At 39.7% G+C, this 15165-nt stretch overlaps 1 protein-coding gene across 1 annotated transcript in view; it reads left to right on the top strand.

The window, feature by feature from the left end:
* LOC110266184 overlaps positions 3542-15165 on the top strand; it is a 17438-nt gene continuing 5814 nt past the window's right edge. The window contains 3 exon segments of the mRNA XM_021110273.1: positions 3542-3932; positions 11368-11589; positions 12091-14813. Coding sequence (XP_020965932.1) covers positions 3542-3932; positions 11368-11589; positions 12091-14813 — 3336 coding nt within the window.

The raw sequence follows: 15165 nt of genomic DNA, 5'->3' as shown, positions 1-15165 counted from the left end.
TTCCAGTTGTGTTGGAAAGCTGACATTCAGAGCTTTCCAACTATGTATGGAAATCTATATTTGGCATGAAATTGAGGCACGAGTGAAATTCATCTTTAAGGGCCAAAAACAAGCAAAAAATCAGCCAATGCTTCCACCAAGGTTCGAAGAGGGAGACCAAGGGAAGCCCATCAAAGTAGCGCTCACTTGGATAGCGCTCCGCTCTCTTGGAGAGCATTGTCGTGCTTCACTAAAAAAATGAGGAACATAGCATGGAGAAGTGCCTCCAACAAGTTTCGAACTTGGGACCTCACCCAAGCAAAAGCCAATGCTCTGCTCCCAAGGAGAGCAGAGCGCTACTCTCTTTAGCCTTTGCACAAACTTGACACGGCCAGGGAAACTTGGAGCGCAACATGACACGGGCAGAGGGAGCTTGGTGCGCACAAGACACAACACAAGCTCAATACTCCGCTCCCCACAAGAGCAGAGCATTAACCTGGAAGCAACATTTGGGCTAAAATTTCAAATTAAAAATCTAATTTAATTAAATTCTTTACCAATTAAACCAAGGCCATCTAGATCCACTCTCCCTCAAATCCAAAGCAAGCTAAGCCCATTATCATCACTCAAAGGCACAAGGATTAGTTAGCTTAGAAATTTCATTTAATTGTAATTTGTCTTTCATTTCATTTTCATTTTGTAAAGCCTATATAAGGCATCATTTTCATCTTTGAAAGGAAGAGCTCCATTAGAGAATATTGGAGGGAAGCTCCATTAGAAAGCTCTCTCTTAGTTTTCATTCTTGTCTTGGATCTTGGGTGGAGAATTGAAGAAATTCTGTTTCAATCTCACCTTGAGATCTTTTGTTTATTTTTCTGCATAACTTTAGAAATTGTGATTTGAATTCAAATTCTGTTTACTACCTTCTTCTACTTCTTTTGCACCTTACTACTCCATTTTCTTTTGCAATTGTTCTTGGGTGGATCAAGGAAGGATTTGAGATCTAGACTTGTTTTCTAGTCTCATCCAACCCCTGAGATCTTTAATTTCCCTTGAGCTATTGTAGAGCTACATTTTGCTTTCTGTTTGGTTTCTCAAGTAATTCATCTTCTCTTGTTTAGATCTGTTGCATTTTAATTCATTCTTTACTTCTCTGTTTAATGCCATTTTACTTTCTCTTGTTTAATTTCTGCAATTCCAGTACCAAATTCAATTTACTTTCAAGCAATTTAATTCTTCTGCACTTGTTTGGCATTTTACATTTCTGTTCATGATTTGATTTACTTTTTCAGCAAGTTTGATTATCTGCAGTTGCTTTAAGCCTTAATCTATTGCTTTCTTTAAATTCCCTGCACCCAAACCCCTCTACTTTTCATGCAATTTACTTTTCTTGCTCTTTAAGATTTTGTCAATTTACATTTCTTGTCATTTAAGTTTCTGCAATTTACATTGCTTGTTCTTTAAGCTTCTATTTCATTTACTTTCTGCAATTTAAATTCATTGCAATTTTATATTCTATTGATCAATTTCACCCAATCACTTAATGTTAGCTTGACTAAACTAATCACCCACTAAAGTTTCTTGATCCATCAATCCCTGTGGGATCGACCTCACTCTAAGTGAGTTTTACTACTTGATGCGACCCGGTACACTTGCCGGTGAGTTTTAGGTGATTTGGAAATTCGTTTTTCCACAAATACACCATCAAGTTTTTAGCGCCGTTGCCGGGGATTGATTTAGATCAACAATGATTAAGTGGGTGAGAAGTCTATATCAAGCATTTTCTTTATTTTTGTTTTCTGTTTTAAATTGAAACCAAGGTGTTTGAGTTTTTGCCTCACTTAGAAATTCTCATCTCTGATATGAGTAATTTCAATTTTCCTTGGTGTTGTGTTTTCCAAAATTTAAATGGAGTTCAACTCATCTTATGATCAAACAAATTTTATGGGATATCACCCAGCATCATCAATTTCTAATGGTGGCTGGAAATATCACCAAGAAAATACAAATTCTAAGCACTCCAATCCATGGAGATTTGCTTCAGAGACACAAGATGAGAAAGAAAACCATATGGGACATTTCCTTCCACCACAAAATGATGCAAGTCATGATTCTAATGGTGGCTGGGAAGGGAATTCTAATGCTCCATATGATATTCATACAAAGATATCATCACTTGACCATGCTTCAACAGAAAGCCCCTTTCAAAACTCACCACCCACACAAACTTCCATGAACCACTCAAGGTTCTCAAAGCTTGAGTCCATGCTCAAAAGATATGAGGAGAAGACAACGAAAGTTTGGAAAGAACAAGAAAACTCCCTCAAAAACATGGAAGTGCAGCTAGCTCAATTGGTGAGTGCAACGAAGAAAGAGGAAAAACAAGAGGAAGAGGCTACTGAGTCAAGTGGATTTTTAGTGAAGAAAAAAAAGGTGGTGGAAATATTTGAACCTGAACTTGCATATTCACAGAAGCCACTTGAGATGACAAGGGAACATGAAAACTCACAACTCTCTCAAACCTCCTTGAAACAAAATGGCTCAACAATTGAATCCATGATTGAAAGATATGAAGAGGAGATGAAGAAATGTTGGGAAGATCAATGATGCATTCATATATTTGCTATATTAGCTAGTCAGTTTAGTTAGTTTTAGCTTAGTTTCACTCATTATCTTTGAAATAAACAAGTATTTTTATGAGTTTTATTTCCATGCATAAAAATACCAAGGACCAGGTTAATTGTAGCCAAATTCATGCAAATGATTCAAGGAATGCATAAATGAATGAGTGTGAATGAATCTCATGAAATTGATTGCATGGATTGGTGAGACTTTGAAGCAATTTCCCTTGTTAATGATAGGTGATGAAACAAGAAGGCATTGAAGCAAGAATGAAGCAAGTAAGTGGCTAACAACTCCTTCAAAAAGAGAAATGTGCACGTTGCTAACTTAGAATTCAAGTTGGCAACGCCATTGAAGCATTACTTCAGGAAGAGAACAAACAACCTTGCAAGAAAGTGGTCTCCTGTGAGCACTATGCACGTTGCTAACTTGGAGCTACATTGGAGTGCTTGGTAACAACGCCAAGAAGCTAACTGAGCAAGGATTGGCTAGGAAATGAAGGTTGCTATGTTGCCAATGCCAGCTCCTATAGGCGTGTTCCAAGGCAACGTAGCAAGCTAAGCTTGGTGCCATAAGGAAGGCTCAAGCACGTTGTTGGCTTGGGAGAGCATGGACGTGTTCCAAGGCAACACCAAGCTAGAAGGCAACCCTGGAGGGCAATCTCAAGACATCAAGCACGTTGCCAACGTTGGGTGCACATGCGTTTTTGATGACAACGCGAGGAAGCAAAGCCTTGGCAAGGAGGAAAAAAGCTCAAGCACGTTGCCAACCTTGGAGTGCATTGGCGTGTTTGGCTACAACTCAAGGCAGCTTGGATGATGACTCTTCCACTCATGCACGTTGACAATGTTGGGATGCATAGGCATGTTCAATGACAACGCCAAGCAGCAAGCATGGAGCCATGAGGAAGGCTCGAGCACGTTGTCAACTCCAGGATACAATGGCGTGTATGAGGATAATGCCAGTAGCCATGAACCTTCACTCATGCACGTTGCCAACGCTAGTTTCTATAGGCATATTTAAGGGTAACGCAGTAAGCAATTTTGGGGAGCAAGTCCAAAGCTCGAGCACGTTGCCAGCCAAGAGATGCAGGGGTGTGTTTGATGGTAACGCAGGCAAGCAATGCCAAGCAAGAAAGCTTGCCCAGGAAAGGAAGCCAGCACGTTGCCAATGCCAGAGTCCAAAGGCGTGCTTGTGGACAATGCTGGCAAGCAACGCAGCAAGAAAGCAAGGCCTTGGAGAGGAGCTAGGGAAGCTCGAGCACGTTGCCACAACTTGGAGAAAGGCTGCGTGTTCCTTGGCAACGCAAGCAAGGATGTTGGGTCAAGGAAGTGAACTTGGGCGTTGCCAACTCTAGAATTACTAGCGTGTCCACCAACAACGCCAAGAGCAAAAAATTTTGGCCCAGGGGAAGAAGCATGCACGTTGCCAACGCCAAGTTCTATAGGCGTATTTTGTGACAACGTAGCAAGCAATCTTGGAGAGCAATCCCCTCACTCGAGCACGTTGCCAACGCCAAGTTCTATAGGCGTGTTCCAAGGCAACGTAGCAAACAAAGTTGAAGACTAGAAGGTAGCCCTGGAGGGAAGCATCGAGCACGTTGCCAATGTGCCAACAAGGGGCGTGTTCATCAACAATGCCAGCTCCATGTCTCAGCCCTGGGAGGTTTGGCACGTTGCCAACTTGGAAAAAAGGGTGCGTGTTCAGCAACAACTCCAGCAAACTTGGCAGCCTGACCTTACCTTCTTTAAGGAAGCATAAATTGAGATAGGAAAATCCAATTGAGATGATCCCAAGTGCATTAGAAAGAAGACATTCTGAGCTTTCCAATGATGTATGATAGTCCATATTGAAGCAGAGGATTGAAACTCGAATTCTGGGCAACATTAGGCATGAAAAGTGGAGCCAAGAAGAAGAAAAGCCAAGTTGTTAGCAACAACTTGGGCTAACAACGCCCAGCACAAAGCTCCCAGCCCAGGAAACTCATGAGCACGTTGCCAACGTGCCTTTACACTGGCGTGTTTGCCAGTAACGCCCCCATTGGGCCAGGAGCATCATGAATGAGCTCTTCCCTCTCTATTTAGCAACACTTCTTCTATTGACTTCTTCTATTGAGCCAAGAATTCAACAAAGAAAAAGCCCACATTGCTAGCCCAATTGAAGATCTCTGAAGGAGTTTTAGGAGTAGTATAAATAGAGAAGAGTTTTGTACTTTTGGGGGACTTTTTCTTGTTTTTAGACTTTTACATTGAGACACTATTACACTAGGAATTTTTACTTTCTCTCACCGGTCTTCTATTTTGTTTTTCTTGCAACTTTAAATTTCAGTTTTAGAACTTTTTCCTCTTCTTCTTCATTCTTCTCTATAATTAGTCTAATTTTCATCTTTGTAATTGTGGTTGAAATTTGAGCTATGATTCACTAAACCCCATTTTCATTAGGGCGAGGAGCTCTGTGTTTTTGAATGAGTTGATAACTCTTCTTTTCCTTCTCAATTCAAGTGGTTCATCCAAGGGGAAACTCTTGTTCTTCAAAGATTCAATCACCATCGAGAGAGGAGTTGAATCTATATGAATTGAGTGATGAACTTGAGAAAGGAGTTACCTAATTCAGCTTAGAGTTCATCCTTTCATAATTTCCTTGATTAATACACTTTGGGTTGGTTTGTGAGATGTAACCACCCTTAGTTGAGATCCTGGGAATTGTGTGGCTTGAAGGATTAGTTAATGAGCTTCATCTCTTCTCATGAACAATTAGATCACGAGAGTGGCAATTGATTGTGTTGATGAGAAATTGAGTTATCAAGAGATTGGAATTCAATTACCTATAATCTGCCATGGATCTATACCCATGATTGAGAAGGAATTGATCAACATCAATTCATGAGAATTTGCATCTCTGATCTCTAATGATCTCTCCCATCATTAATTCTCATTTCTTTTGTTCTTTAGCTATCTTAAATACCCACTACTCAATTCCCTTCTACATTCCTGCAATTTATTATTCTGTCATTTACATTCTGCTCTAAATTTACTTGCAATTTAATTTCTGCACTTTATATCCATACACTTTACTTCCTTGCAATTTATCTTTAATGTCATTTAAGTTTCTTGCAATCTAAGTTTTCGTCAATTACTTTTATTCTCCTTCTTAATTGCAATTCTTTAAATTCCTTGTCATTTAATGTTTGCAATTACTTTCAATTGTTAAAATCTCATGAGATCAAAACCATGTTTGCTCAACTAAACTACCAATCAACTAAAGTTGCTTAATCTACCAATCTCTGTGGGATTAACCTCACTCTAAGTGAGTTTTACTACTTGATACAACCTGGCGGAAAACGATCCGACACAAAACTCACCGGCAAGTGCACCGGGTCGCATCAAGTAATAATAACTCACGTGAGTGAGGTCGATCCCACAGGGATTGAAGGATTGAGCAATTTTAGTTCAGTGGTTGATTTAGTCAAGCGAATCAAAAGTTGGTTGAGTGATTTGTGATTACCAGAATTTAAATTGCATGGAAAATAAAGGGAGAGGGGTAGATTACAGAAAATTAAAGAGCAAAGAAAGTAAATAAACTGAATATTAAATTGCAAGAAATATAAATTGCAGAAACTTAAATCGCAAGAAATGTAAATGACTTGAATTGTAAATGGGTTAGGGATGTGGAATTGCAGAAATTAAACACAGGAGAGTAAATTTCAACAAGCAGGGAAGTAAAGGATGAATTTAATTGCAGTAGATCTCAAACAGAAAATGTAAATTGCTTGAAGAAGCGTTCAACAGAGAAATTAAAATGAAAACTCCAGATCTCAGGACCCAAGAGACTAGATAACCAAGTCTAGATCTCAATACCTTCCTAGATCCAAATTGAGGGTTTAATTGCAAGAAAAGTAAAGATCCAGTAGTAAATGAAAAGAGGTGAAACAGCAATTTCTCAATGATGCAGTAAATCAAAACAGAAAGAGATCTCAAGGTGAAATTGAGACAGAATTTCCTCAATTCTTCAACACCCAAGACTCAGAATCTCAAAATGCTCAAAAACCAAAAGCTCTCTGCTTATGAAAATGTTTAAAGAAAACTCTCAAAGGAAAAAGCTCTCTCAAAACTTCAAATCCTAAGCTATTTATACACTTTCTTCAAATGATTATTAAGCATTGAATTGGGCCTTTAGTCTTGATGGAATTGGGTTGATAGTAGCCTCCGTTGATTGCTCTTGGTGTTGGGAAGAAATCCATTAGTGAACCGGGCCATAAACCATTCACGTTTGAGCCAACGTTTGAGGCAAACGTTGACTCAAACGTTACTTGAGTGAGGCATTATGCAGCTAGGCCATTTGCTGTCATCCACGTTTGAGCTAACGTTTGAGGTCAAACGTGAGCTCAAACGTGGTTCTTCCCTTTTGTATGCTTCTTGGGGGCTACTTTGTCCTCTTGTTGTGTTCCAATTTTTGTGCCCAATAGAGACTATTATATATGGTTGGAAAGCTCTGAATGTCAGCTTTCTAACCCACTTGGAATCACCTCAATTGGACATCTACAACTCAAGTTATTCTTGTTTGAAGTATGCCCCTTCATGCTGTTTGGTGCCAACGTTTGATCTCACGTTTGAGTCAAACGTTAGCTCAAACGTTGCTGCATCCAGGGATGCCATTTCTCTTCTCCTCATGATTTTGTATCAATTAAAAGGTGGTTGATTGATTTTAAGGAAACCATGTAATTCCAATTCAAATGGCTAATTTATAATACAAGAAAGTGCATAAAACTAAATGAAAACAAAAGAAAAAGGCTAGTGAAACTAGGCTAAGATGACTTGTCATCACAACACCAAACTTAATGCTTGCTTGTCCCCAAGCAAGAAAATAATTATTAAGAAGAATGAATGAAAACAAAAGAGAATGCTCATGTTAGCAGAATGTTATTGGTAGTTCATGGGGTTTTATGCAGATATGTAACTTATCCACTTTTTATTGACAATTAGGCCTAGAAAGTTTTCTTTAAGCATCAAACAATACACTGCTATGACCTCTCATTAATCCTTTGTCCTTGGTTACTATTTTTCTATAAGCTTTAGTTCAGTGTCATGTGTAACAAGCTCTTTTCTTTACTTATGCTTGACACATTATTCACTATAGACACTTGGCTCACATTCCTTCTTAGAACATTGACGCCCAGTACCTCTTTGGGTTACTAAATGCCTTGTAGTTAGGTTGCTCTTGATAGTGGACTTTCAGTTGATGATCCCGGGTTAGTTAACCCAAGTCACAAGCATATATTCTAAGGTTCAAGCTATTGGTGTCTAGCTTTGTTTCTCTTTTTTTTTTTCTTTTGTTCTGTTGCCATTTTTGGCTTTTTCTTTTCTCTTTTTGCTTTTCTTTTCACACAAGGACTTTTATTTGATTGAGATTCATAGGCAGTGAGCTGCTTTCTTCTTAAAGAGAGAACAATCTATTCCTTTTATTCACTGATAGTGAGTTGCCACACAATCACACATATATGCCACCACTTACTATTATTTGACTTCTAGCTAACAAAGAACCATCTTACTTCATGTTTCAAACATTTCTTTTATTGAATTGAAAAGATGCAGGGGACAAGACATGCATTAGTTAAGTGAAAGTAACCACACAAGCACACACTTAGACTAGCTTAAAAAAATATTTTTACTTGTACTAGCTGAACACTTTAGCAAGATATAAATCACAGCATTTCTCAACAGCGGAAGTTAAGTATAGATACAACCTATTGGTTTGCAGTTCTTTTGTCTTCCTTACTGTTGTTCCCTTTTTGCGTCATGGTGCGTAATGTCTTCAATTTGTGGTTAGTTCCCTGCACAATTCTCAAAAGTTGCTTGCTTTCCAAGCCCTTTGGGTGACTGATTAGTAGGCATAAATTGAGTGCGGTGAACCGATCAAGTATTGTCTAAACTTATCAAATGCATATACAATTGCTAACAGTTCTTTTTCAGTGGTGGTATAATTTTTTTGTGTTTCATTCAACACCTTGCTAGCATAATATATGATATGATGCAATTTGTCTTTCTTTTGCCCCAGTACAGCACCAATAGCAAGGTTACTTGCATTGCACATAAGTTTCATTTTCCAATGTTATCTTGCCTATGGTGCATGAGACTACGAAACTCCCTGGGTCTTTGAGCTTTGGTGGGATACCCATCTGGATCACAGCGCTACATTCTTCAGTGAGCATAATGGTTTCCTTCTCAAGCCAATTCCTTTTCTTGTTAATGAGTTCCTTCAAGAACTTGGCATATAAGGGCATCTGTTCCAGTGCTTCAGCCAAGGGAATATTGATTTCTAGCTTCTTGAAAGTCTCAAGGAACTTATGAAAGTGTTGGTCCTTAGTCTCTTTGTTGAACCTCTGAGGGTATGGTAGTGGAGGTGTAATTCTCTTCTCCACTTGCTGCTGTCCCTGAATCACTTCCTTTAAACTATGTGGCTGGTTGTCTTTCTCTTTGAGCTTCTCTGGGGCACTTATTCTTGTTGTCATGTCTTCATTGCTAGCTTCCCCTTTCTCTGATGATTCTTTGTTGCTATCCAAAGGCTTCTTGGTTACCTCCTTGTTGTTGTCTATCAATGTTTTTCCAGTCCATAATTGTATAGCTTTGCACTCTTCTTTTGGATTAGGAATGGTGTCATTCGGAAGTGAGCTTGAAGGTTTCTCAACAGAAATCTGTTTGGAGATTTGCCCAATCTGCCTCTCTAAGCTCTTCATGGAAGCTTCATGGTTCTTGGTTGTCATTTCTTGGTGCTTCCACATCTTATCCATCAAGGTTTCCAAGTTAGTGATTCTTTGAGATTCTGGTGACACTTGTGGTGGGTTGTGAGGTGTGGATGGTGGATGGTAGGCATTTTAGTTGGTGGGTTGGTTATTGGATTGATAATGGTTGGGGTTGGAGTAGTTGTTTTGAGGTTTTCTGTAAGGGTTTTGGTTAGTTTGCTGCTGGTTGTGGTTTTGGTTATTTCTTGAAGTGTTTTGGTTTGAGTTCCTCTGCCATGGTTATTGGTTCTGGTTGTGATTGTCTCCCCATCTGAGGTTCGGGTGGTTCTTCCAGGATGGATTGTATGTGTCTCCATACACTTCATTCTGTCCAGAGTTTTGGTTGTGCATGTACTGGACTTGTTCTTGCTGCTGCTCCTCTTGAGTCTCTTCATTTTGCACCCATGTGGATGATTGTTGGCTTATGTTAACTGCTGCAACTTGGAGGCTATCAATCCTCTTGGCCATTTGCTCAAATTGTTGTTGAATTTGCTGCTGCATCATCTTATTTTGAGCCAAGATTGAGTCTACTCCTTCTAGCTCCATTACTCCTCTCCTTTGTGATGGTTTGCAGTTTCTTTGATGAGCAAAGAAATATTGATTGTTGGCCACCATGTCCACAAGATTATGGGCTTCCTCAGCAGTTTTCATCAGTTGTAGTGAACCTCCAGCAGAATGATCTAATGCCTCCTGAGATTTCAATGTCAGGCCTTCATAGAAATTTTGCAGCACGTCCCATTCATTGAACATCTCTGGGGGACACTTTCTGATTAAGGCTTTGTATCTCTCCCATGCTTCATACAAGGATTCGGCATCTAATTGTGTGTGTAAGAGGCCAATACTCTCCTCTGTTGTGGGTGATTGTTAACTCCTCCTTCTGGATTAGATGTATCTCCTTCCATCTCGTGATATTCTTCCTCAGATTCTTCTTCTCCAACAATATTTTTCCCTCTTTCGGCTCTTCTTAACCTTCTAAGAGTTCTCTGGTCAGCTTCAGATAAAACAGGAACGGATCTCCCTGTACCTGACATACAAACAAAACAAAAGAAACACCAGCAAAATCACTTCACTCTATTGCTAGACTGAAGTTTAGTTTAAGCAAAAATTCGAACAGTTAGTGGGTTAGTCCATGATTAAAGAATCAGAAAAGAAAAAGTGCTTGATCTAGATCTCCACTTCACGTAATCATTGTCAATCTAATCAATCCCCGGCAATGGCGCCAAAAACTTGATGTGCGGAAAACGATCCGACACAAAACTCACCGGCAAGTGCACCGGGTCGCATCAAGTAATAATAACTCACGTGAGGAGGTCGATCCCACAGGGATTGAAGGATTGAGCAATTTTAGTTCAGTGGTTGATTTAGTCAAGCGAATCAAAAGTTGGTTGAGTGATTTGTGATTACCAGAATTTAAATTGCATGGAAAATAAAGGGAGAGGGGTAGATTACAGAAAATTAAAGAGCAAAGAAAGTAAATAAACTGAATCTTTGTTTCCTTTCTTCACCTACAAGTAATCAAAACAACCAATCAAAGTATCACAAAATTCACAAGGTTTATAAATCAATTAATTATCAACTAAAGTTGGCTTGAACCTCATGATTTTGTATCAATTAAAAGGTGGTTGATTGATTTAAGGAAACCATGCAATTCCAATTCAAATGGCTAATTTATAATACAAGAAAGTGCATAAAACTAAATGAAAACAAAAGAAAAAGGCTAGTGAAACTAGGCTAAGATGACTTGTCATCAATACTTGCCGGTTTAAACGTGAAATTCTAATTTTCGCGTATCAAGTTTTTGGCGCCGTTGCCGGGGATTGGCAAAGATTAACAATGATTAAGTGAATGGTAGTTTAGATTTAGCATTTTTTCTTTTCTTTGTTATATCCCACTAACTGTTTGATATTTTGTTTCGCTAACTTTAACTTCACTCTAGCAATAGAGTGTTTCATTTGTGTTGTTGGTTGGCGTGTGTTTGTGTATGTCAGAGGCAAGAAGATTTGATCCTGAAGACAAGAGAACCCTCCGAAGGTTAAGAAGAAAAGCAACAGGAAAAGGGATAATTGGTGAGGAAGATTCAGAAGGAGAAGACCAAGTCATGGAGGGGAATTCACATAACCCTCCTGAGGGAGTTGCCAACAATAACGGCCTACCTCAAAGGAGAGTTCTAGCTTCTTACACTTTCCCAAATCCAAGACACTGTGGGAGCAGTATACTCACTCCCAATGTTCATGCAAACAACTTTGAATTAAAGCCTCAACTCATCACTCTTGTGCAAAACAATTGTTCCTATGGAGGAGGTCCCCTTGAGGATCCAAATCAACACCTATCTGTCTTCCTGAGAATATGTGAAACTGTCAAGACAAATGGTGTGCATCCAGATATTTACAAGCTGCTGTTGTTCCCATTTTCTTTGAGGGACAAGGCATCTCAATGGCTGGAGACATTCCCCAAAGAAAGCATCAACACTTGGGATGATCTGGTGAATAAATTTCTATCTAAGTTCTATCCACCTCAGAGGATCATCAGGTTGAAGACGGAGGTACAAACATTCACTCAAATGGATGGGGAATCATTGTATGAGGCATGGGAAAGATACAAAGCTCTGATTAGGAAATGTCCACCTGAGATGTTCAGTGAATGGGATAAACTTCAAAATTTCTATGAGGGGTTGACTCTAAAATCTCAAGAGTCCTTGGATTATTCTGCAGGAGGCTCGCTACAATTGATGAAGACAGCCGAGGAAGCTCAGAATATCATAGACATGGTGTCAAATAACCAATACTTCTATGCTCATCAGAGGCAACGCCAACCCGTTCAAAAGAAGGATGTGTTGGAACTAGAAAGAGTGGACACTATCTTGGCACAGAACAAGTTGATGCACCAACAAATCCAGCAACAAATGGAAATGATGGCTAAGAGAATAGATGGCCTCCAACTAGCTTCAGTGAACACAACAAATCAACATTCAATTGAATGGGGCCAAAATGAAGCGAGCAATGTTGAGCAGCAACAAGAACAGGTTCAATATATGCAAAATGCCTCAAATTCTTCTCAAAATGACTTCCATGGTGACACATACAACAAATCCTGGAGGAATCACCCCAACCTGAGATGGGGTGATAATCAAAACCATTGGCAGAAGAACAACAACTCCAACCATTCCCGCAACACACACAGCCAAAATCACTCATCTAACAACACTAACCAATACAAGAAACTACAAAACACATATCAACCACCCCACAACAATTCACAAACTCATCAAAATAACTTTCCTGCACCAACATCCAACCCACAAAACTACCATACCAGCCCTTCAACCAATTTCCAGCAACAACAATCAGCCCACATCATACCACCAATTGACCATCATGAAAATAGGATTTCAAGTCTTGAGGCAGCCCTACAAATAATCGCTCAGTCCACTCAAACCTTGATCAAAGGGCAAGAGAGATATGAAGCTACCATGAAGAACCTTGAACGGCAAGTGGGACAATTAGCCAAACAAGCTGAACGGCCAACTAATGTGCTTCCAAGTGATACAATCCCCAATCCAAGGGAAGAATGCAAAGCTGTGCAGTTGAAAAGTGGCAATATAGTTGAAAGAGAAGTCAACAAAGAAGCAACAGAGCATGAAGTGGAAGATACAATAGACAAGAAGGAGGATGAAAAGGCATCAACATCCAAAAAGAGCAAAGAAACTAAGGAGCCACTAAGCAAGTTACCAACCCAAAACAACAATACCAATAACAAGAAAATTGTGAGGCCACAGCAAGAGGAAAGAAATGAAGGGGTAAAATCTTATGCACCCAAGCTCCCTTACCCAACAAGGTTACACAAAGGAATGAGAGACCAGCAATTCCCAAAATTCTTAGAGATCTTTAAGAATCTTGAAATTAACATTCTATTAGCCAAAACTTTGGAGCAAATGTCATTGTATGCAAAGTTTCTTAAAGAATTGATCACCAAGAAGAGAAGCTGGCAGGAGAAAGAAACCGTGCTCCTCACTCAAGAGTGTAGTGCCATCATTCAAAAGGGACTGCCACCAAAACTCAAAGACCCAGGCAGCTTCCTCATACCATGCACAATTGGGAACATGGCCATTGATAAATCACTTTGTGACCTGGGAGCAAGCATCAACTTAATGCCTCTTGCCATGATGAAGAAGCTGATGATAGAAGAGGTTAAACCTACAAGGATATCACTACAGCTGGCTGACAGATCTCTCAAAATACCAAATGGAGTAGTGGAGAATCTCTTGGTAAAAGTAGGAAATTTTATATTTCCAGCCGATTTTGTGGTCCTAGATATGGATGAAGAGGGGAGCAACTCAGTTATCCTTGGTAGACCCTTTTTGGCCACAGCCAGAACAATCATTGATGTGGAAAAGGGAGAGATGATTTTCAGAGTACATGATGAGCAAATGACCATAAATGTCTTCAAAGCAATGCAGTACCCTGCTGAGAAAGAAAGTTGCATGAGGGTTGATGTGGTGGATTCTTTGGTTGAAGAAGTATTTGAAACAAACCATCAAGTGAAATAGGAGGAAGTCCAGGACATCCAAGAACAAGAAGAGAACAAATTGGAAGCACCAGAGGAACCAAGTGAAGCCAAGAAAGAAGAGGCACCACAACAAGAGTTGAAACCATTACCCCCTCATCTTAAATATGCATTCCTGGGTGAAGAGGACAGCTTCCCAGTGATCATCAACTCTACATTGAGTACAGAGGAAGAAGAAAAACTCCTTGTGGTATTAAAAGCTCACAAAGATACATTGGGATGGACCATTAATGATTTGAAGGGCATAAGCCCTGCCATATGTATGCACAAAATTCTCTTGGAGGAAAATTCTAAACCAGTGGTACAACCTCAGAGAAGATTGAATCCCACAATGAAGGAGGTGGTTCAAAAAGAAGTACTGAAGCTATGTAAAGCTGGGATCATTTACCCTATCTCTGACAGTCCATGGGTTAGCCCAGTTCAAGTAGTACCAAAGAAAGGTGGGATGACTGTCATTGTCAATGAGAAGAATGAGCTTATTCCAATAAGAACAGTGACTGGATGGAGGATGTGCATTGACTATAGGAGGCTGAATGATGCCACACGAAAGGACCATTTCCCTCTCCCTTTCATTGACCAGATGCTGGAAAGGCTGGCTGGCCATGCTTATTACTGCTTCCTTGACGGATACTCTGGCTATAACCAAATAGTAGTTGACCCCATGGATCAAGAGGAGACCTCCTTTACCTGCCCTTTTGGAGTCTTTGCTTACAGGAGAATTCAATTCGGATTGTGTAATGCCTCAGCTACCTTTCAGAGATGCATGTTATCAATCTTCTCAGACATGGTAGAAAAATTCATTGAAGTTTTTATGGATGACTTCTCCGTTTTTGGTGATTCTTTCAATGCTTGTTTGCACCATCTTACCCTAGTCTTGAAAAGGTGCCAAGAAACCAATTTGGTTTTAAACTGGGAGAAATGCCATTTTATGGTACCCGAAGGAATTTTCCTTGGTCACAAAATTTCAAGAAAGGGTATAGAGGTGGACAAGGCAAAAGTAGAGATTATAGAAAAGCTTCCACTGCCAACAAATGTAAAAGCTGTTAGAAGTTTCTTGGGCCATGCTGGGTTCTATAGACGGTTCATCAAAGATTTTTCTAAAATAGCAAAACCACTAAGCAACTTGCTTGTGGTGAGCAACCCTTTTTCCTTTGATGATGAATGTAAACAGGCCTTTGAGACTCTAAAAGCTAAGCTCACCACAGCACCAATTATCACACCCC

This window comes from Arachis ipaensis, chromosome B01 (assembly GCF_000816755.2).
Source record: "Arachis ipaensis cultivar K30076 chromosome B01, Araip1.1, whole genome shotgun sequence".
Classification (NCBI taxonomy): domain Eukaryota; kingdom Viridiplantae; phylum Streptophyta; class Magnoliopsida; order Fabales; family Fabaceae; genus Arachis; species Arachis ipaensis.
Note: the sequence above shows the minus strand (reverse complement) of the source record. Positions and strands in the feature narration are given on the sequence as shown.